Source organism: Camelus dromedarius, chromosome 24 (assembly GCF_036321535.1).
Source record: "Camelus dromedarius isolate mCamDro1 chromosome 24, mCamDro1.pat, whole genome shotgun sequence".
Classification (NCBI taxonomy): Eukaryota; Metazoa; Chordata; class Mammalia; order Artiodactyla; family Camelidae; genus Camelus; species Camelus dromedarius.
This window is the reverse complement of record NC_087459.1, coordinates 28,076,555-28,097,503: the sequence shown is the minus strand read 5'-3', so window position 1 is coordinate 28,097,503 and position 20,949 is coordinate 28,076,555. Positions and strand designations below refer to the sequence as shown.

Sequence of the window (20,949 nt, the reverse complement as noted above, 5' to 3'; positions counted from 1 at the left end):
GTCATCAATATCTGAACAGGATACTCTGAGGCAGAAATACGTACAATAAAAATAAACGAGTGGGCGCCAGGGTGTGGGGCTGCCGGGAGACTCTCAGGGGATGGCCCTTCGATCTGTCGCCACCCGTGGGGATCTCAGCAGAGGGGCAGCCGTGCGGACAAGCATGGTGGCTCCAAGGAACAGAATAAAACTGAAGAACCCGTCAGAGTGTTGGCTGATTGAGCTACAAAAGGAAATCTGTGCAGAAGGCATGTTACTAAGAGACGGTAAAGTGTCAACCCCAGCTCAGCGGCTCTGAGCAAGCAGTTCTGCACTTGGGCCTGTTGTCTGGAAAACTAGATGGCCGGGAAGTGGGAAATGAAGCTGGAAAAGGAGCCAAGGTCTGTGGGGCGGCGGTGCGGGTGGGGGGGGCGGTGAGCTCTCTAATCACTTCCTCTCCCTGCAGGGATCCTGGCCCAGAGGACACCTGGGGTCTAACACGGAGGGAGGGAGGGAGCAGCTCATGGAACCCACCTCTAAGGCAGACTGGCTTTGAACACTGCCCGCTGGAGGCGAGGAGGCCGCAGACCTGGGTGGGCAGGTGCTGAGCCAGGGCTCCCAGGAGGTGGGGCCTGGGGACAGCGGGAGGTGGCCGACTGGTGTAGACACCTCAGGCTCGCCTGCCAGGGGACATATTGTGACTGTACAAGTGAGGTGTGGGTTCAGGTTTTTTAGAGTAATATCAAATCTGTGATAGCTCACTTTTGCCGACAGAAAGCAGGAAAGGCTGTAAAGGTGTTTTGTATGACTACCGGACAAAGATAAGACAAAAGAAACTAGAGGCCAATCTCATCTATAAATATTTATGAAAAAAAATACTAAATAAAATATTAGCAAATAGAACTCAGGAGCACATTAAATGCATTACCATAACCAAGTGGGGGACGAGTAACTCTCAGGATAATTTACCATTTCAGCAGGTCAGAGGAGAAAAACCATTTAATCAGCTCCATGAATACTTTAAAGGTACTTAATGAAATCAATGTCCGTCTTTTATTAAAAAGCCTTTTAATAAAATAGAAATGGTTGGATAGTGCATTCACAAAATACAAGCGTATATATCTAAAGTCCAAAATGAGAAAATGCTTGATGGTAAAATGTGAGAGGTGTCCCCCATGACGTCAGACACCAAGCAGGGGTCCCCACTATCACCCTTTGCTGAGAAGGAAGTAGGCATAAAAGGGGGCAGGAGGAGACTGGCCTGTCACGAGGTGCAGAGCTGGACGCGGGATACCGTGGAAACAAGAGAGTGGCCAGAAAGCTGTTAAAGAATTGCATAGGTCCCCCTCTACCACCACGTCGTGATTTGGTTCTGTCTGGTGGTATCTCCCTGCACCCTGCTGTTCTCTGCGCAGCACACTCGTCCTCATCCTCCAGGATGCAGACCAGACGTCCCCTCCTCTGAGACACTCTCTCCTCTGTTTGCAGAGCCCTCTGTCCCTCATTCTGGGCTGCACTGTACCAAAATGCCTTGGGTCTCTTCACCTCCCCACACCCACCACTGAGCAGGCAGTCACAGGGTCTTGTGTTTTTGAGCTCCTAGGATGTGCAGGGCTCGAGATAAGGCAAAGGCCATTGCTGCTGTATACTGCCAGTCTGCACCTGGGACACTTGTTTCTCCATCAGGTGTGGCATGTGATATGTCTCAGTAAGAATCATTGAGGAGATGCTGTTCCCACACCCCTCTTAGTCCTCAGGCCAGTGCCACCTTCTTCCAGTACAGCCTTGCCCTGACTCTCCCACAAGACTCTACAGCCCTACCTTTCCTGTCCGTGAGGTCAGGTCCCACCTGTGTGCCTGTGTGTAGGCGGGGTGGTACCTTTCCTGAGGACCCCCATCCCCATCAAGGGGATTCCAGTCCCAGAGCCAAGAAACTGCCCTCACACTTGGCCCTCTGGCTCCTCCTCCTTTTCATTTTCCCACCTGCTTTTTCTAAACCTGGTCCAGTGAGCCCTGCTTCTGGGTCTCCTCCACCACTTTGTGCTAAGAGAGCCCTGCCTGGCTCGTAGGTTGTCATGAAAGTGATCTGCCTTCCTGACGGCCGAGGCATCAAACGCAGCATCCAGAGGAGGGGGAGCATTCACTTTACTAAATAAACTGAAACTTTTTGTTTGTTTTAAAGCAGGGCAAATTAATCTTTAGATAGTTCTTCTTTTGATGCCTAAGAACCTTACAATCTAATATTGAGACTCTGGCTTTGCACTCCGGTCCACGAAGACACACTGCTCTTTGAATTTCACCCTGGACACTTTCTTTTTATTTGCATTCTTTTTTTTATTGAAGTATAGTCAGTTTACAATGTTGTGTTAATTTCTGGTTTACAGCATAGTGTTTCAGTCATACACCTGGACACGTGTTCAATTGCCTCGTAGACATACTTTGTTTCAACAGCTCCTGGTGTCGCGTGGTTGTTTGGGTATTGAAATATGCACCACCCTTGCCCCGTGCCATCTCTTAGCACTCAGGAGGCTCATGTGAAAGTGAATACAGAGTTTCCATCACGGATATGACTCCCTTGCCATTGGCCTTGACCGTGTCCTTCTAAGTTCCTCCCCAAAATTGTGTGCCGGCCCAGAGAATACCCTGAAATGATCTGTGGGGCACTGATTGAATGAACCACATATTCTAGGCTAAACTGAGATGATCCGCTGTTTGAAGTCCGAGCAGGCAGAACGCAGTGCAGGTTAATAGATCAGTGAAAGCTGTTTTGTCAGCTCGTAAAAAGGTGAGAGAACTAAATTTTTGTAATCAATGGTTTTGCTGAGCAAACAATATGGATGGTGATTATGGACTTTGGAAAGGAAATGATTTCAGACTAATGTCAGAGTCCAGATAACTGACGCGGTGGTTGGGCCTTCGAACAGAAAGAATGCACAACCCTGGGAATAGTGTTGGCAGTCCGTCTGTGAAAGCACATGCAGTTTAATTCGTCACTGTCCTTTTCAGACAACACTTCTAGTTGCAGTGTTAACCTCTGGGCACTTTCATATTCCTTATTGAAGGCAGTTTGATAGGATTCATGTTGTTGGGGGTGGGGGCAGCAGTTTGGCGAGGAGTGGGTGGCCCCGACCCGGTGGCAGACGTGTTCTTGGATGAGACCCTGTCATCTTGGTCCTGGTCTGCCAGTGCTGATGGTTGTGCTTGCCGTCTCCGGAAGCCCTGATCACGTTTCAGTACCTAGCTCGTTGTATTTTTCTCTCACCTTTTAAAAAGCAAGCCCCTTGGGAAACTGAATCACAAGCCTACAGTCTTTTAAAATAATCACCTGAACTTTTCCTCGCCCACTGCATCCCTGTTCCTTCCATTGTCTCCTTCTGCGGTTTCTGGTCTGATCTGCCGTCAGGCACCCGGTGTTGAATAGCCCAGGTCTTGAACAGCCAGGCTCGTTGTTGTCATTATCATTTGAAAGCTTTGGAAATAGGAGAGTTGCTCTCCTCCTAATGAAAGGTAAGTGCAGCCCTTGTTATCACATTCGGTATTTTGGTCCGTTTAGCGGTTGCTAAGTAACCAAAGTTAAACTGACCAGAAGATGGAAAAACTTGAAATTCATTTCCAGGGATTGCCTCAGCCTGCCAAGAAGGCACTTTCCTGTTTAAATGCAACTGATTTTTTATAAGTGACTTGAAATCTCTTGGAGATGATACGTTGTTTTCTGGGTAGCAGGCATGATAATGAGGGCCATTTGCCTGTCTGAGGAGGCTGTCGAGCCCACCCGGGTTCCCTAACCTGGCTGGCTCTGGACGCCACTTCCCAGACTCTGCACGTCCCAGCTTAGCCAGTCCAGCCTCTAGGTGAAGCCAGGCCCCTGGGAATCCCTTTCGTTTCTAGCCCTGGTCTGTATCTGACCCTGTATCAGCTATGTGTCCAGTGGCAGTGGCCAGGCAAGGAGTAAGGAGTGAATAAAAACAGGTGAGGGTGGGCCCCCAGGCAGCCACATCTCTACCCCCTTATCTCAAGACCAGGAGGTGGTACCTGCGCCAGGGTTGGGGGAGTCACCTCCCCCTAATGCTGAGAATAAAAGATGACGCTCTGGCCAGAGGATTTCCCTGGTGGAGGGAAGCTATCAGTGATTACTCTGGGGGCCTGGGGTCATCCTCTGCCTTTCCTTCCTTCATTCAGCAAAATGCACTGAACACTGCTGCGTGCCTTTCTTCAGTTCATCCTGAGAGACACACTCGGGCTGCCTCTCTGGCCTCCCGTAGACACTGCCAGAAAGAGTAGCTCGTACCCACTGGGGAAAACAGCCAGGCTCCGGGGGAGGACACCCACCTCCGGAAGACAGACCTTAAACCCAACAGGGTATGCAACCTGAAAACAGACAGGTGGGCCACGCTCAAGGAAACATAACGCAAAAACAAAAATAATTTAATAATGGAGCGGAAATGACAGATATGAAGCACAGACTAACTGAACTCAGGACCAGAAGAGCCGACATCAGTTACAAGGTGAGCACAGCTCAGGTGGCTCAGGTGGAAGACCCGTCCAGAAGGCAGCAGGAAAGGACCAGGGCACAGCAGGTGGAAAGAAAGGTTGGACAACATGGAAGACAGAAGTAGACACGAGAACAACATCCAGATAACGGGAGACCCAAACAGAGCAGGAGAAATATCTGGATGATGAAGATAAATTAGCCAGAAAGAAAGAATTAAAGAAAAATGAAAGGACTCCTGGAGGACGCAACGGGAGAGATTAGGGAAACCTTCATCAAAGCACGTGCTCGGGGTCTGTGCTCCCCCAGCCCAGACCATTCCCCGTCTACCTGCCAGGTTCTGCAGCCACCAGCTCCCCGATCCTGTAAACAGGCGACCCTGGCAGGCTCTGTGGGCTCCCTGTCTGCCTGTGCCCGGAACCAAGAAGCTTGTAGGTGCTGGGAAATGCTCACGGACCGAGGGAGTGAGTGCATGAATGATGCTGGCAGCCAGCAGGTTTGCTGTGTCAATCTGGACTTTGTAAATATGTGGTGAATAACCTTTGATTAAAGTTCAGAGCTGCATTTAAAAATTGTGATCTGATGGGGGAGGGTGTAGCTCAGTGGTAGAGGGCATGCTTGCCATGCACGAGGTCCTGGGCTCAATCCCCAGTACCTCCATTAAAGTAAATAAGCAAACAAACAAACCTAATTACCTCCTCTTCTCCCCCCACCAAAAAAAACCCAAAAAATTAATTTGGGTGAGGGTATAGCTCAGTGGTAGGGCGCATGCGTAGCTCACATCAGGTCCTGGGTTCAATTCCCAGTACCTCTGTCCAATCAGTCAGATTACCTCCCACTGCCACAAAAAAAAAAAATTTTTTTTTAAACTTGTGATTTGCTTAAGAGAGGGTTGTTAACTTTTTCTCTCCTCTCGTACGCAATGATGTTTGGCACTCCATCAGCAAGTTGTCAGGAGAGCTTCCTGTCCAGAGTGTCAGGTGCCCTTTTCTGTCACGTTGGAGACCTTCACACTGTCGATGATTGTTTTACCCCTGGAGTCACTGGACCATGTTTTCCGTGGCACAGCAGTTTCTCTCTGAGATCTTGGAGGTTTCCATTTGAGATGGTGCAGTGAGATGTTTTGTAATTTAAGCTGCCCCCCAGCACACCCTCTGGCACCCAGCATGTCACTGCGGGGCCCAGTTTGGGTGTTTGTCTTAGAGATGCTGCCTGCTTCACCAAGTCATCCTAAACAGCTTCAGTTAAGCAGGCCACTTTATGAGTTGTTTTGGACTTTTCTCAGACTGGTCTGAAGGCAGGATACTGTTTCAAACAGATACAGTGATCAGTGAACCTGATCGCAGGCATCTGTTACCCCGTTGGGGCTGCTGGGAGTTGATAAGATTGCCTCAAATCGCAGGGTGCAGTTAAAAGCCTTGGGGTCGAAGGGCACAGCAGATAGCAAAACCAGACCAGCGGGGTCCTGAGTAGTTGTCCCACTCTCGATATTAAGGGTGGGTGGTTAGGACCAGAGAAGCAGGTCTAGGGGACAGGAGAACCTTTGAGCTGCCTTAAGGGGTAGACTCGCCCGTCACTGGCAGGATGGGCTGCGTTTGGGGTTCTGGCCTCCAACTCAGTGCCAAGCCCTGTGCGGCACCAGGGATGGAGGAGACATACAGACTGGAGGCATGGTGGGGGTCTGTGCTGCTTCCTAAGATGGAGCCCCTGGGAGGGTTGGAGGAAGGATGGGAGCAGGACTGAGCCCTCCAGGCTGCAGAGTGAGCCCAGGTCAATGTGGAGTGTGAACTGAGGCAGTCCCAGTAGGAGGGGGCCCTGCACCTGCCCCCCACCCCAGCGGATCTGTGGCTGTAACATTCCATCCTCTCTCCCTTGGGTGGGCTGAACCCTCCTCAGGCAGCAAGTCTCGGCCTTGGCCTCCAGACAGGGGCTGTCATCAGGACCTGTCTGCTGCCATTGACTTCCCTGGGTGTTCTGTTCAAACCTGCCAGACTTTTGGAATCGACTGTGTCCTTCTCAACAGAACTCTGAGCATTCCTTTCTCTCCCATGATGTTGTATGTTGGAAGCATATCTTTGCCTTCAAATTATTCAAGAAAGTACTTTCAGAACAGGAAAAAAAAGAGAAAGAAAAAGAATAAAAAGCACCTAGAAACCCTTGTGTGTGACCAGGCTGGGTGAGGGGGGACCCAGGTGGTGTCTAACATGGACCACAGAGTCCCCAGCCGGCATTCTCATCCTCAGCCACCTCCCACCACCTCCTCACTGATCTCTGTGTCCTGGCAAACTTCTACTTATCCTTCAAAACCCAGTTCACACATCACCTCCTCTGAATGCTTCCTGATTTCCTCCTTCTTCAAAGGAGAACTCATCTCTGCCTCCCCTGTTTTTCCAGAGCACTCTGCTCAGAGCTCTGTCTGCTCTCTCTGCAGGATGCACCACCTCCCCAAAGGGAGTGGGCACCCCTCAAGGGTGAGCTGGCTCTCCTCCTGATGCCAGCCCACCTCCTCCTGATGGGTGGCAGTGGCCCCTCGCAGGTCTGCGTGGCCCCTCTCTCCCCCAACACGGGGACCCTGCCTAGCCTGAGTGCCTGCTGGTCCCCTGCCCAGTTCGGACCCACAGTCCCCCCGAGCCTGCCTCGCTGCTGACTAACCTGCTCTCTCCCTCTCGCCTTCCCAGGGCCGACGAAATTGAAATGATCATGACGGACCTTGAAAGAGCAAACCAGGTAGGACATTTGATGGCTTCAGGCGTAGCTTCTGACGTCTCGGCAGGTGCTTCCAAGTCAGGAGGCCACTTAGTCTTGTACTTTTCACGCACGACTGTGGATGTTGATACTCTTTGTGGCGTCATGAGAAATCCATGAAAAGTCCCAGGCATGATTTCCTTGGGAGAGTCTCTGATGTGGTCCCAGCATCTCAGACATCCCGTGGTGAAAGCTGCTTCTTTTCCTTAATCCAGCTTTTAAATCTCCAGTTCTGTTCCGGTGACAGCCGCCATGCTGTAGAGATCATACCAACGCGTTACCCTGTGGCAGCATCTGTATCTCTGCCTCCTAGTGGGTTGAAGCCGCTTGCTCTGGGGAGGGCTGCCAGCCGACAGCCCCCTCTTGGCTGACACTTAGGCACCACAGCGCTTTGCACAAAATACCCCCCACACACACACACACCATGTCCGGCACAAAGACAGGCACACGGTATCGACTGGCTCTAAACACTTAGCCGCCTGGAAAATTCGGCCACCCTGCAGAGCGCCCCCCCCACCCCACCCCTTCCCCAAGGACTCTGGAAAACAGGAAAACATTTTACTTCAGCAAATGGTGCTACTGCTCTGAAAAGAAAAGGGTCTCCCCTTTCATTCTATTTCTTTTCGGGGAGAAGCAGCCAGAGCTGGGTCGTGTCTCAGCCCCAGGAGGCCCCGGGCTAGGGTGGCCTCTCCCCACTCAGTTTGACATCGGGGGCGCCACGAGCACAGGGAAGCATAGCAGTTCACCTCAGGTGGCCCCCCCCCATGGGATGAAAAGCCTTCTTGGATCCTTGGTCCCCACTTTCCACCTTGCGAGGGTCCCACGGGGCTCCTGGGCCTTGCCCGGCATCACTAACAAGACTCCGGCGGACGCTCAGGAAAGAGTACCCCTGCGCGTTCTTTGGCCCGTGAAGAGATCCTCAGGCCTGCCTGAAATATGAGTCAGTTTACGCATAAGAGCGATCATGGCACATGTGGATTCCTCTCTTTGAGAAAGACTGTGGGTTTGGTGGGACCCACTCAGACTCGTCCCCGAGTGTCCTGGGCCTGGCCCGTGGGGGGTGCTCAGTAGAGATGCGTGCACCGAGTCACCTGAGGTGGCCTCTCTGTCAGGGAGCCAGGCTGGTCAGAGGAAGAAGAGCTGACAATTCCCCAGTCACTGATTCTGTGCCTGGCTCTGTCCTGAGCGCTTCACACAGACCGAGTCACCGAAACCCCCCCGCAGCCCACTGAGGTCGGCGTGCTCACAGTTCCCATCTTAGAGGGGAGGAAACTAAGGCTGCAGGCCGGCAGGTGGCACAGCCAGGCCTGGAGCCTGTCCTCTTTCCCGCACAGAAACAGGGACAGAGCTGGAGGCTCCTTTCCCAAAGACCCTCTTTCAGCTGCAGGTCCTGAAGCGCTGCTTCTGCTCCACCCCCTCACCCAGGAGCCTAAGCACTTACTTACCTTTATTTGCTGAAGTCATTTACTTTGGCCCCTTTGTTCTTACTTAAGGGGCTCCACTCAACTTTGTGGAGACTCAGAAGTAGTTACGGGAAAAAGTTAACCTTCTCTGTCACACAATTGTTATTTGCGTTTCTCAAATTTCCACTCACCCGCTCTCTACCCCCAGGCCAGTCCCCGGCCTGCCTCCCCTTTGGATGGCACTTAGGAGTGAACTCTGGTCTATTAAGCAGACCGCCTTATTCCGCGTGTATCAAGCGCACGGGCTCCGGTCAGTTCCCAGGCACTGAGGACGTTTGGCAGAGCTGATGTGCTGCGGGCCGCTTGGTGGACCAGTGTCCTCAGAGACACCAGGCAGCACCCTGGAGAAAGGGGCCGCCTCCAAAGTGACCGCTGGTTCGGGTCCCCGCCTGGCACTTCCTGGCTCTGTGTTCTTGGACAAGTCTCTTAACTACTTACACTTCTTTAAAAAACAAAAAATAGAAAGCTGAACTTCGCAGACATGATGCTAAGGAAAATTAAGCCAGTCACAGATACTGAAAGGGGTTCCTCTCTGTTAAGGAGCAGAAACAGAAAAAGAAGGCAAAAAACAAATATTGCGTGATTCCACCTAGGTGAGGTCCCTAGCGTTGTCGAATTCGTAGAGACGGGGACTAGAAGGATGGGTGTACAGGGCCGGGGGGTGGGGTGGGGAGTCATTTAAGGGGAGAGTTTCCGTTTTGCAAGATGAGCAGGTTCTGGAGAGGAGCTGCCCAACGATGTGACCCTCCTGACACTCCTTTAAAACGTATACTTAAAAAATGGTCGAGATGGTATACTTTACGTGCTGGGATTTAACATACTTAAATGTTTTTAATTTTTTAAAATGTGTTAATGTCGGAGAGAAAGGGAGGGAGGGGTTGATAACTAACTAGTACAGGCAGACCTTGGCGGTATTTTGGGTTCCAGACACCACAGCAGAGTAAGGACCACATAGATTTTTTTGGCCTCCGGGGCATATAGAAGTTACATTTACACACACTGTCGCCTGTTAAGTGTGCAGTGACATTGTGTCTAAAAAACAATGTACATACCTTAATTTTGAAATAATGCTGTTGGAAACATAGCGCCAACAGACTTGCTCAACACAAGGTTGCCACAAACCTTCCATTTGTAAGAAGTACAATACCGGCGAAGCACAGCAAAGTCAGCGCCATAAAACGAGGCCTGCCTGTCCTTCCTTTCCGAGATTGTTTTGAGGATTAGAGGTAAAATGCCTGAAAGTAGGTGCTTCAGTACATGTTCTGTAGTTGCTAAAGGAGCACAGATGGGGAGGGAGAATTAGAAAGCCCTGCCCTAGGGAGATACCAGCGTGGTGGGCGTGGGGGGAGGTTCCGGAGAGTCCAGGCAGCCACTCAGGGTGAGTTAATAGCCTGATGTGGCTGCCAGAAGAAATTAATGCAACCTCAGGCTGCATTAATAGAAGCAGTTTCTGGAATGAAGGAGGTGGTGTTTCCGCACCAGTCCGCAGCCATTACTCCATGCCCGGGGAATGATCATTTATCCTGGAAACCAGACACACTAGAAAGCAAGCAGGCACCTGGAGTGCATGCAGGGTCCACTCCACGGCCAGGATAGGGAAGGGACCCTCACAAAGAAGAAACCAGGAGGTCTGGGGACATTTCCTGATCTTTGGTGAGCAGGGAAAGAAGACAGAGGGACTTGGCCTATCGGGAACTTGGAATGTTAAGAGATTAGAAAGGGGAAGGCCTAGGGTGGACGTTGTAATTCTCCAGGGCTGGGCAGGGAAGGGGCCGAGCTTTTTCATGACTGAGTGCAAAGGCTGGTGGGAGGGAACTCACTCCCAACACAGAAGCTTGCTCTCAATAGTGACTCTCCAGAGATGCCTGAAGGTGCCTCAGAGGGAGTGAGCTCCCCGTGCCAAAGCTGTGCGGGTAGATGCCGGCCAGCCCTGGCTGAGAGGATGAGATGGAAGATCAGACGCTGCCGAGCAAACACAAAGAGGGGCTGGACCAGATGACTCAGCGGGTCACCCAGGATGACTCAACGAGGAGAAAATCTCCCCGGGGGTGCAGGGAGGAGGACAGCTTCCAGGCAGGCGAGGAAGGGCCTTTACGGAAGGGTGCTGTGAGCCCAGGGTGTTCCAGGCCATTCCGTCAAGCTAAAGCGGGAAGGTAGGCCCAGAGGAGTGGATCCAGCCAGGTTTGGGGCCGGGAGGCGGTGGGGGGGGGGGGGTCATCCTGAGAACAGTGGAGAATCACAGGCAGGAGGGAGACATCAGATGAGTTCTAGAAGGATCTGGCAAAACATCGGAGAATGGATGGGAGTGGAAAGCCAGGGGAGCAGTAAGCAGCTGTTGTGATGCATCAGGGCAGGGGCGCCGCGGGCCCGAAGTGAGGCGGTCCCAGCGGAGATGAGGCGGAGGCGGCCGGGCAGCAGGAGGGGTACCAGGAGCCGCATGTCGGGGTGGGCGCAGCCAGACATCTGGTTCAGCCGCCTTTCCCATCAGGGGAGACGAGAGCCCCAGGAGGAGCAACTTACTAGCTCACTGGCATACAACATTTTTGCACTGGGTTTATGGTTGGAACGTTCTGCTGAGACCTGAAGCTCTATCTTACTGTTAAAGTACTTGTTTCTATTGCGGAATCGCAGAAGAGAGTCAACGGCTGACAGTTAGGGCCAGGTCTCATTTACACCTGTTTGTTCACTTCAAGGCGCTCTTGTCAATACTGTCTTAATTGGTGACAGTGAAGGCTCAGAGCTTTTGAGGCTTCGGAAGAAGCCATAACTTTGCACACTCTCCAACTGCAGGGAACCCCGTCACGGGGACCCAGAGCTGCAGTGGAGGCGGGGGGCAGCCCTTTCCCTAGCGGTCCCTCTCTTGCTAATCTGCCTGAGTCTTGCCAAGGAGGCTGCCTCAGCGGAAGACCCTTCAGGCTGAAGCTCATTGGAATAGCTGACCGAGGGAAAGGAGCCAAGTGTAGAGAAAAATGCAAAGAGCAGAAAGAACTAGAAGGAAGAAGAACACTGACCAAGGTTTCTGTGTTCCGATGGGGCCGGATGACTGGGGTTGCCCAGATCTCCCATTTCCCACCCAGATGGCCCTGTGGAAGCCCCCAGTCTCCACACGCCCGTTCCCTTCTATAGACAGAGGTGACAGTTCATGCCCCTGTGACATTACCCACCCACCAAAGTCCCATGTGTGCAGCAAGTGTTTTGAGCATCTGCTTCGAGCAGGCCCACCTGGGGTCAGCTCATCCATGCTGACACCTTGGAGGTGCTGAGGAAGGGCTGGTTTCACCTGGCCGAGCCTTGAGGACCCTTTGCACTGGACGAGCCACATTCGTTACTCCTTGGGTCTCCTAGGAACCTTGGTTCCCACCATGTTCCCCCCTGGAGGGGGCCGCTGAGCCACCCATGGAAGGCCTCTGTGGCAGGAGGACATAGGGAATTTGCTCTTCTGGCTTTTCTGAATTCGTGACTCAGCAGTCAGCAGGCTGTGACACTTGGCGTCTATGAGGGTGGTGTTGGTGTAGCTCCAGCTTTCAGTCTGGCCGACCTGAGAAAAGAAATCCAAATCAATACCCATCAAGTCCCCCAGAAGCACAGGCAGTGAGTCTACACAGGGTGTCAGGCACCAGCACGGGGCCACCTTGGGACGCGTGGGGATCAGGTTTTTGGTAGGCACTTCTGACATCCCTCCTGCAGCGTCACTGAGCAGGGCCACCTCTGGGTCCTGTCTGTCCTCTGGAGTTGTGTGTGTGGGTTGCTTGGGAAGGAGGACCGAAGTTAGCTGTGCACTTTCCAAAGCGATGGGTCTGTTCCTTTGGGAGGTCGTTGGTTGGTCTTTGCAGTCTTGCTCCCCTTATCTCTCCCTCCAGAACCCTGGACCCTGCAGGGAGCAGATCGAGGGGTCGTCCCCGAGGAGAGCTTGCTTTCTCCTGGAAATGGTCCAAATGTGGTGTTACTTGTCCTGGAGGAGGATGATGGTGGCCAGAAGAAAGGCCTCCAAAGATATCCACATCCCAGTCTCTACAACCTGGGAATGTGTCCACTTACCTGCAAGTGGAATTAAGGCTGTCAGTCTGCTGAGATGGGAGATTCCCTGGGATTATGCAGGTCATCTCTCTGGAATCACCAGGGTCTTTAGTTGCAGAGAGGGAGGCAGAAAAGGGTGTCAGAGTGATGTGATGGGAGAAGGATTTGACAGGCCACTGCAGGCTCTGATGGTGCAAGAAGGGGCCACAAGCCAAAGGATGCGGAGAGCCCCCTGGAAGCTGGAAACAGCAAGAGAAGAGAGTCTCCCCCAGAGCCCCAAAGAGGGACCAGCCCTGCCACCACCTTGATCTTACCCCAGGGGGTCCCATAGCGGACTTCCGACCTCAGAACTGGGCCATGATAAATTTGTGTTGTTTTAATCCACTAAATTTGTGGTACTTTGCTCCAGCAGCCGTAGGTAACATGGGAGGGACAGCCTAGCCACGTCCCACTTGGAGGCCATGGGGACCCCTGGGGGCACAGCCCTTTGCCAGCTCACATGGCTGCTACGTCACTGGAGGAACAGGCTCATCTCTGTCCCTGAGCCTGGGTCCTCATGGCCACACATACACAGGGGATAAGAGACAAAGCCTAGGGCCAGGTTGGGCAGAAGGCTGGATCAGAGACTCCCTCCCCTCATCACCATGCAAAACCAAGAGCCTCAAAGCCTTATCTTAAATGAGTAAACCGGGGACAATCTGCCCTATAGCGTTTGGGGCCCACGTTCCAGGCTGGGCTGTGACCGGCCTCACCAGTGCCCCCTGCTGGCTGTAGCCACCTGAGGCTCTGCCTTTGCCTCCTCTGTGCCCCACCTGGCACTGCGGTCCCACGTTTCACGAATGGGATCTGTCAGACTTTAAGGTGTGGAATTAGCTGTCTGCATCCTGAATTCACATTCTGTTGTGTGCTCCTCCATTCCTCCCCTGCCTCTCCTGGGCCTTCCTCTTGAACAAGGCAACAAACGTGGGCCCACTGCTCGGGCTGCCCTGCCCAAGATGCGAGGCTCAGCTGGGCCATTGGGCCGGCCAGTGTTGTGTGCCCTGTGCTGGCTTGACTAACAGAAGAATTCTTGAGACACGGTGTCTCCCACGGCTTCCTGTCTTCCTGGGAGCTGGAGTTTAACCTGAAGACAGGCTACAGTCTAGTAATTTTTCCCTAAAAATTTTAAGATTTTAAATTTGAAAATTTTCCTTGTTTGAAGGTAAAAAAAAAGACTAATGGCCACTTGAGGCAGTATTATTATTATTATTATTATTATTATTATTATTATTATTATTATCATTATCATTATTATTATTATCATTATTATCATTATTATTCCCTGGGCACCTGTCACCACATGGCAGGCAGTGCTAGGCACCCTGCTTATGTCATCTCATTGGTCCTCAGTCGTCCTGCAGGGCGGCCCTTTCTATCTCTGTGGTCAGAGTTACCACCAAGATGCAAAGCAGTACCCTCATTCATCCACGTGCTCTCCCCTCTCCTCTCCTTGATGTTTCCAGCATCTACCCTCCCTTCTCAGAAAAAGGCAGAAAGTAAGCCACAGCCAGCAAGAGAACCCTCAGAGAGCAGCTCAGGCTGGGCCAGGCTCCGTTCTCGCCACCGGATGGCCACTGAGCCACACCCGGGATGCCGCCGGCCGCCCGCCGGAACCCTGGCCTGGATCCCCAGACTCTGCCTCTGCAGGGATGGGGGAGGGAGTGCAGGCATCGATAGAAACGAGAAACGAGGTGTCTCAAGGCAGCCACGGCTCCGTGTCTGGGGGTCCAGATCAGACACCAGCGCCGGAGCTTCCCCTTCCCATCGTTGATTCTAGTTCTAGAAACACAACTTCTTCCGGTTGGACTGGGGTCCTTAGGAAGATGGGAGACCCAGAAACAAGTGATACCGTGGAGTCAACCCAGCACCGCACTGCTTTTTCCACTTCAGCTGCCGACAGTGGGGCTCCGTTTACAACCACAGAGACGAAGTCACCCCAGCAGCTATGGCATCCGGTCCCCGCTCCCTCCTTCACCGGCTCTCAGGCCTGTTTTTGTTTTCAGTTGTTCTGCTTGTGCATGTTTAGCAGCACAAACCACTTCAACTCATTTTGTTTTGGTTTTGCTGTACTCAGCTTCAAAAGCCTAAATAAACAATAAAAATCCTGGGCAATCTAGAAGTTGCAATGAAGTAGCCCAGTCAAGCCAAATGTGATCGAAGGCTGTGACCAGCACGGGTAGGCCACAGAATGACTGTCCGTGAACCTGGAAACAAGAAAGTACAGAAGCTCCAGAGGAATTATGCAGACCGAGGATGGAATCATCAACAGCTCAGGCCCTTGTTCTGCGAGCCATAGGCCTTTGAGGAGACAGCGTTCAGCTCCCAAGAGCTCCGAGGTCCTGGCCGTGACCCCCCTGCCCAGCCTGCCCCAGTCCAGGGGCTTCTGGAACACTTCACCGCCAGAGTCAGCAGGCAGGATGGGGCGGGGGAGGGGTGCTGCCCCATCAGCTGCTACCAGACCTCTTCTCCACCAGGCTAAGACATATTTTTCCTAGTCGGAGAGATTAGAAAGATGCCACCTTATTCCTGGCAGAGCCATGGAGATTTTATGTCCCAAAGTGTCGCTGGCTAGAAAGGGAACGGTAAACTTTTCAGTGACATGACTTGATTATCAGAAAAACGTGCAGTGGCTCATCTGGGAATAAACTGGGGGAAATCTTTCTCACTGAAGGGGAGACTCTCCTGCAGTTAGCATGAGCCAGAAATCACCCCTGTCGTCTCCGCCATGCAGGGGACATCACCACCTTTCCTGAAGGACAGGCCTCTCAACTATTTGCAGCCGAGAGGGTGGGAGGCGGCTGCTTGGGCACAGACAGGCCTAGTCGGGCACTGTGTGAATTAGATGGAGTGCAATTCCCAGAGCTCCTGGAGAAGCAGGGCAGGTGGCCACCAGCACCCTCCTGGGCCGGGGTAGCTGCTGTTAGAAATATCCTAATTTGTCTGTATGCAGAGCAGATAGATCCTCACTACCATCACAGAATCACTTAAGACTTACTCAGCCAGGCCTTTCTCGTTCATCTTTGCTAGGAGCAGAACCTAAGTCTGGTGGAAAGGAGCAGCAATCACTCCTCAGTCCGCCTGCCCAGCATCAATTTACTACTGCTTCCTACCCATCTTTTGAGTTTCGTCTCAATCATAATTTGTAAAGTCAGGACCAGCATACGAATAAGACACTCCTGAACAAGGGCCCTTCTTGGTGTTAATCCTCACAAGGTCCCTGAAAGGGAGACGGTGTTCCCATCTTACAGATGGGAAAGTGGAAGCTTAGTGAGCTTAGTTGGGTAACTTGCCCTGGTCCCCCTGGTCCCAGGTGCCCAGCTCCTGCCCAGTGCACCACGGTCCCTCTCAGGCAGCAAACACCGGAGTGACAATTCTCGACGTCCAGTGGGAAATCCTGGTTTGCCATCCAGTGGCGCTGGTTTCCTTGTCCGAGAATTACAGCAAGTGACAGCAGCACCCACTCCTTTCTCATGCAGCCTCCTTCCCACGGGCGGCTCTGTTGGTCCCCACCCCCTAGGGGCCCCACATTGGCCTGGCTGGCTGGAAATGCCCACCTCAGCATTAGAAAACTTTGTCGGGCGAAGGGTTAAATGTGTTGAAATAAGCCTGGTCCTCACAAAAGAAGTGGCATTTACACCCTGTACGTTTATGGAAATACTTTGCTGGGGGAAAACAACCACAACATTGTGCGTGTTTTTAGGAGGAGAATGGCCAGAGTGTCTTTAATCCACTGTTTACCCGTGAGAATTACTCCCAGGAGTAATCCTGCAATAAAATCTTCTTGGTCTATGAGAATAGAAAGAAATTGAATCAAAAGACTCCATTTCCACTCGTATTTGTTCAGTCTGGGAAATTCAGTGGGCCGGAGCGCTAGTATCAGCAGGGGATTCCTTGCTCCTAGCGTTAAATTACTGTCATAATCGCTCAATTATTTCTTCCTTGTACTGTTTAAAATAAAAATCCATCACATTCTGTGTTTTTTTCTAGCATTTATTAGGTTGAGTGTTTAGGAAAATCAATTATAGTCAGTCAGGCATGAATTGATGAATGTTCTTGTAATAATTGTCAGTTGTTAAACTGGATGTGCTTTCTCTTTCCACCCTTTTCATTTCCTTCAGAGGGCAGAGGTGGCTCAGAGAGAGGCGGAGACCTTGAGGGAGCAGCTCTCGTCGGCCAACCACTCTCTCCAGCTGGCCTCGCAGATCCAGAAGGCGCCGGACGTGGTGGGTAGCCCGGCCCGGCGGGGACTCCGTCACCTTGCGTTTGTACCTCTGTGTTACAGCCGTTTTCTTCTTTGGCTTTAGAGCATCCCTTTGGGGGATAATGTTTGAAACGGTACTGCTGTCTCGGTGGGGAGTGCTTGTAGCGGTTTGGAGATGGAACTAAGAGTCAGAGGGAGAGCTTTGCTGGTTGTGCATTGGTGCCCAGTGGTCAGCGTGATGCCCGCCTGGTGGAGAGGCGGAGGTGGGATAGCCCATCACCTGAAGGGCTGGTGAGACTGGTGGGAGGACCGCTGGGGGATGGGTGGCGATCCAAAGCCGGAGGCTGGCAAAATTGCACAGGAAAATTGGAGTTTTGGTCCTCTCCTGGTTGTATCCTCCCAGACTGCAAAACAGTTATTGGCGGGGGGTGGGGGGTAATAACCTAACGACCCGCTCTGAGTCTGCGTAATCTCTGGGGTCTCACCTGACGTGCTGGCATCCAAGAGGAGGGCGGCACACGTCTCTGCCCCTTTGCCTCTTAATTTTCCTAAGATTAATAAAAATTGCTTTTAGCTGGAACTTCCACAGCTCGATCAAGGCAGCTTTGAACTGTGGGATTCCAAATTCAGTCCTTCAGTGCTATGCCGTGATACGAAGCAGCATAGCAGTTAAGACCATGGACACTGGAGCCAAACCCCTGGGTTCCGACCCCATCTCTGCAGATGATCAGCTGTGTGACTTGGGGCAAGCGGCTTAACCTCCCTGAGTCTCAGTTGCGTCATCCATAAAATGGGTCTTTACAAGGATTCTGGAAATTATTCTGAGTGAAACCCTGAGAGCAAGTCCTGCCACATAATATATTCTCAGTAAACCTTAGCGGTTACTCTTACTGTGGTTGGCATCATCACCTCTGATCCAGGAGCCCCCGTTTCGAATCCAACTCTATCGTCCGTCACTAGTTAACCTACAGCGACCCACGCAGGTGGTTACACTTACAAGGCCTCTGGTTCTGGGTGTATAGAGTGAGGAGTAAGTGATTCCGAGGTCCCTTCGGCTCTGACAGCCTGTGATGGGTGGACTGCACTTGCAGGTGTCCTTTCATTTAACAAAGGGTTAGAGAGCCCTTGCTGTGTGACAGGACAGTCTGGTGGGAGACGTGCCACTGTAATGAGGTCACATGTCAGTTTGACAGCCACTGTTCCACCCAACCCATGAAGCGGGGCTTTGTTGTTTCTTTATATAGATGAGGAAAAGGAAGCTCCTGGACGTAAACCCCTTGCTCCGGAACGCTCAGCCCCCCTGGCCAAGCCAGGACTCGGCGGGGGCCTCTGCCACCCCAGACCGGAGCTTTTAAATTATTCCCCAGGAATGGATCCAAAGCAAAGCTTTAGCGTGAGGACCCCTCTTCAGACTTCTCTCCAAGCTCACATTACCTAAAACGTGAGTTACGCGTTTCAGGATACAGAGAAAAGTTTTCCATTTAAAGAACCATCACAACCTTTGTACTTTATGGACTCTGGGACTAATTTGGCCTGAAGTGTCCCCTTGGCTCTGTCACTGTCCCCTCGTCCAAGTTTACCTGGACTGGACCCAGCGCCATAGCCGAGGCGGGAGGAAGCCCTCGAGGACCGAGTCGGTACTGCCAGCTTCTCCCGGCCTCTGTGGTTGCTCTTTCTTGGTCCTCTTGAGAAAGCCGCGCATCCTGTGTCTACCCGGGGCTCCTGAGCTAAATGTTTTGATTGAGAGGATTTCTGGCACCATCCTGGACTATAGCAACCAAAACATTTCAGAAGGAAATGAATGTTTTTGCAGGCAGAGTAAGTTGTGGACCCGAGGGGTGCTTACACACTTCATCATCGGCTAAGTGCAGTGTTTACACGGCACGGCCTCAGCCTCCCGCGCGCCGCCCTGCCAGGGCTCCCCTCGGATTCGCTTTCCCACAGCACCGGGCAGCTCCAGCCCCAGCCCGTTGGGGAGCAAACATAGGAAACCAGGCCAGCGGGAAGACGTCTGTTGGGTTTGGCTGGCAGAACTTGGCAGAAAAACAGTAGTCTCTCGATCCAGCAAAAGCCAAAACTGGGCCACTGGGGTCTTTGGAATCGCCGATTCTGAAAGGCGAGCTTCCACCCAGCTGGCCCCCGCTCCGAGCTAGGGGCTGTGTGAGGCTCTGTGTGCTTCTCAGTGCTGCCTCGTGATGCCACAGTCGTTAGAGGGAGCTTTCACTACCTTCATTTCCCAGGTAAGGAAACAGCCTCAGAGGAGTCAAGTAATCTGCCCAAGGTCACACAGCTAGAAAAGGATCAAGCCACCCCACCTTTGCGTGCACTCAGTGAGACAGGAGACATGCAGGCTCTTTGTCAAGTATTTTCAGACAGATATTAGCTCAGGGCTCTGGTGGACCACACCAGGCCACCTTGACCCTAAATACCTGCCTTTCGGGTGAACATAGTGAATGGAGTCGGCCTATGTTGGCCACTTGGTATTGGCAGGAATCGTGTGGTGATAAGAAAGAGAAGTAACACTGAGTTCCCATTCCCTCGACCCTCCCCAGTGGGGGTAAATAAAAGGCAAACCAGCCTAGACTCCGAGTGTTTGTCTCATGGCTGGGGTCCCGGGCCCACCGTCTCCTCACATAGGGTTTCCCGCATATTGAGTAGCACTCTTGCATCTCATTTGTGTTTAATGTGAAAATGGCTGCAGGAGAAAAGAGATCGGTATCTAGCTTCTTTCAGCCTCGGAGGTCTCATCTCAGTAGAAGAACCCATAGTCAGTTGTCCAATCTGGGATATTTCACATAAGCAGGCTGGGGGAGAGGGGAGGTGGGCGGTCCGGTTCAAGGTGACCGAGTTTAATGGGCTGCTACCTCTGTGACTTCTGTTTCTACATTCGTTCTTCCCTTTGGAGACACACTGCCACCCCCAAGACTCAGCCCCTTTCTGGTGCCCATAGGGGTCCGTTGCCAGACTGAGGGAAGTCAGTTTCTGTTCCTTCCTTCAGAGACTTGTCTGAGCCAGGATCCTGACCTTGAACCCAGAATCACTAGGGAATCCCTGGTCCCTCCCCTAGCCCCTGAACCACTGATACCAGGGTATGGCCCAGAACCCATATGTTTGCTAAAACCCCCAAGTGATCTGGGTGTCGCTGAGCTGAGGCCTGGACGGACACAAGGGAGCCAGGGGTCCTGGCCGTCTGAATCCATGTTTGCTTCCCTTCTCGGCCATGATCACAGTGGTATCCAAACTGCCAGACAGTGACCTCCCTGCAGTTTTAAACCCCCTCTCCACCAAGACAGCACCTAGTGTGCCCTGTCATACGGTCTCCTTTCTAGCTTGTGCCCGGGGACTTCCGGCCCCGGCCTTTCCCGCAGGTGCAAGGCTCTCCCTCCGCCCACAGTCCCGCATGAGCCCCCAGGCCCTTGTCCGTTTCTTCCTTCATTTCTCGCTGTGTCTTCACTGTGGGACAACAGGATGCCTCGGGTTTGAGATGGGAGTGGGCTCACTTGGGCTTAGAGTAGGATGATCTCTTCTATCCTATTTCCACGGTCTTGCCGCTTTGGGGTATATCTCATCTCATCTCGTTTAGTTTATGCACAACACAAATGATGTTGCTGTTTTATGAATGAGGAATCGGTGGTCCGGGTTCCTGAGCTAGCTGATATGCCAAAGGTCACGTGGTCAGCTTGCGGCCAGGCCGGGCTGGGCCCTAGGAGTTGAGCAGATAGCCCTCTGCGATGGTCTCTGCGTGCTCGCCTGTTTCACTGCTGCGAGGATCCGGCGGAGGTCCCTTGGCCCCTGACCTTAGTTCCAACCCGCGTTGTCTAGGGTGGTGCTTCCTAAATTCTCTGTGCTGAAGGGCAGTTTTATTTTGTTGCTTTTTTTTTTTTTAATTTCCAATCTGTTGCAGACTGATAGTTTTACAAAAGGTAATAAAAATGTCACAGCAAAGTCGGATTGCCATAAAAGTTTCTAAACACTTACTCTGCATTCCGGTGCTCATCTCACTGTGTACCAGCAAC

General features: G+C 52.2%; 1 protein-coding gene across 6 annotated transcripts in view; it reads left to right on the top strand.

Annotated features, from left to right (window-relative positions):
* The window catches only part of CUX1 (cut like homeobox 1), a 344,154-nt gene that overhangs the window by 243,796 nt on the left and 79,409 nt on the right, over nucleotides 1-20,949 (top strand). For all 6 annotated transcript variants that reach the window (XM_064478638.1, XM_064478637.1, XM_031432659.2 and 3 more), the window contains exons 9-10: nucleotides 7,147-7,195; nucleotides 16,851-16,955. In XM_064478638.1, the coding sequence (XP_064334708.1) occupies nucleotides 7,147-7,195; nucleotides 16,851-16,955 (154 nt within the window). The remainder of the gene's footprint in view (nucleotides 1-7,146; nucleotides 7,196-16,850; nucleotides 16,956-20,949) is intronic.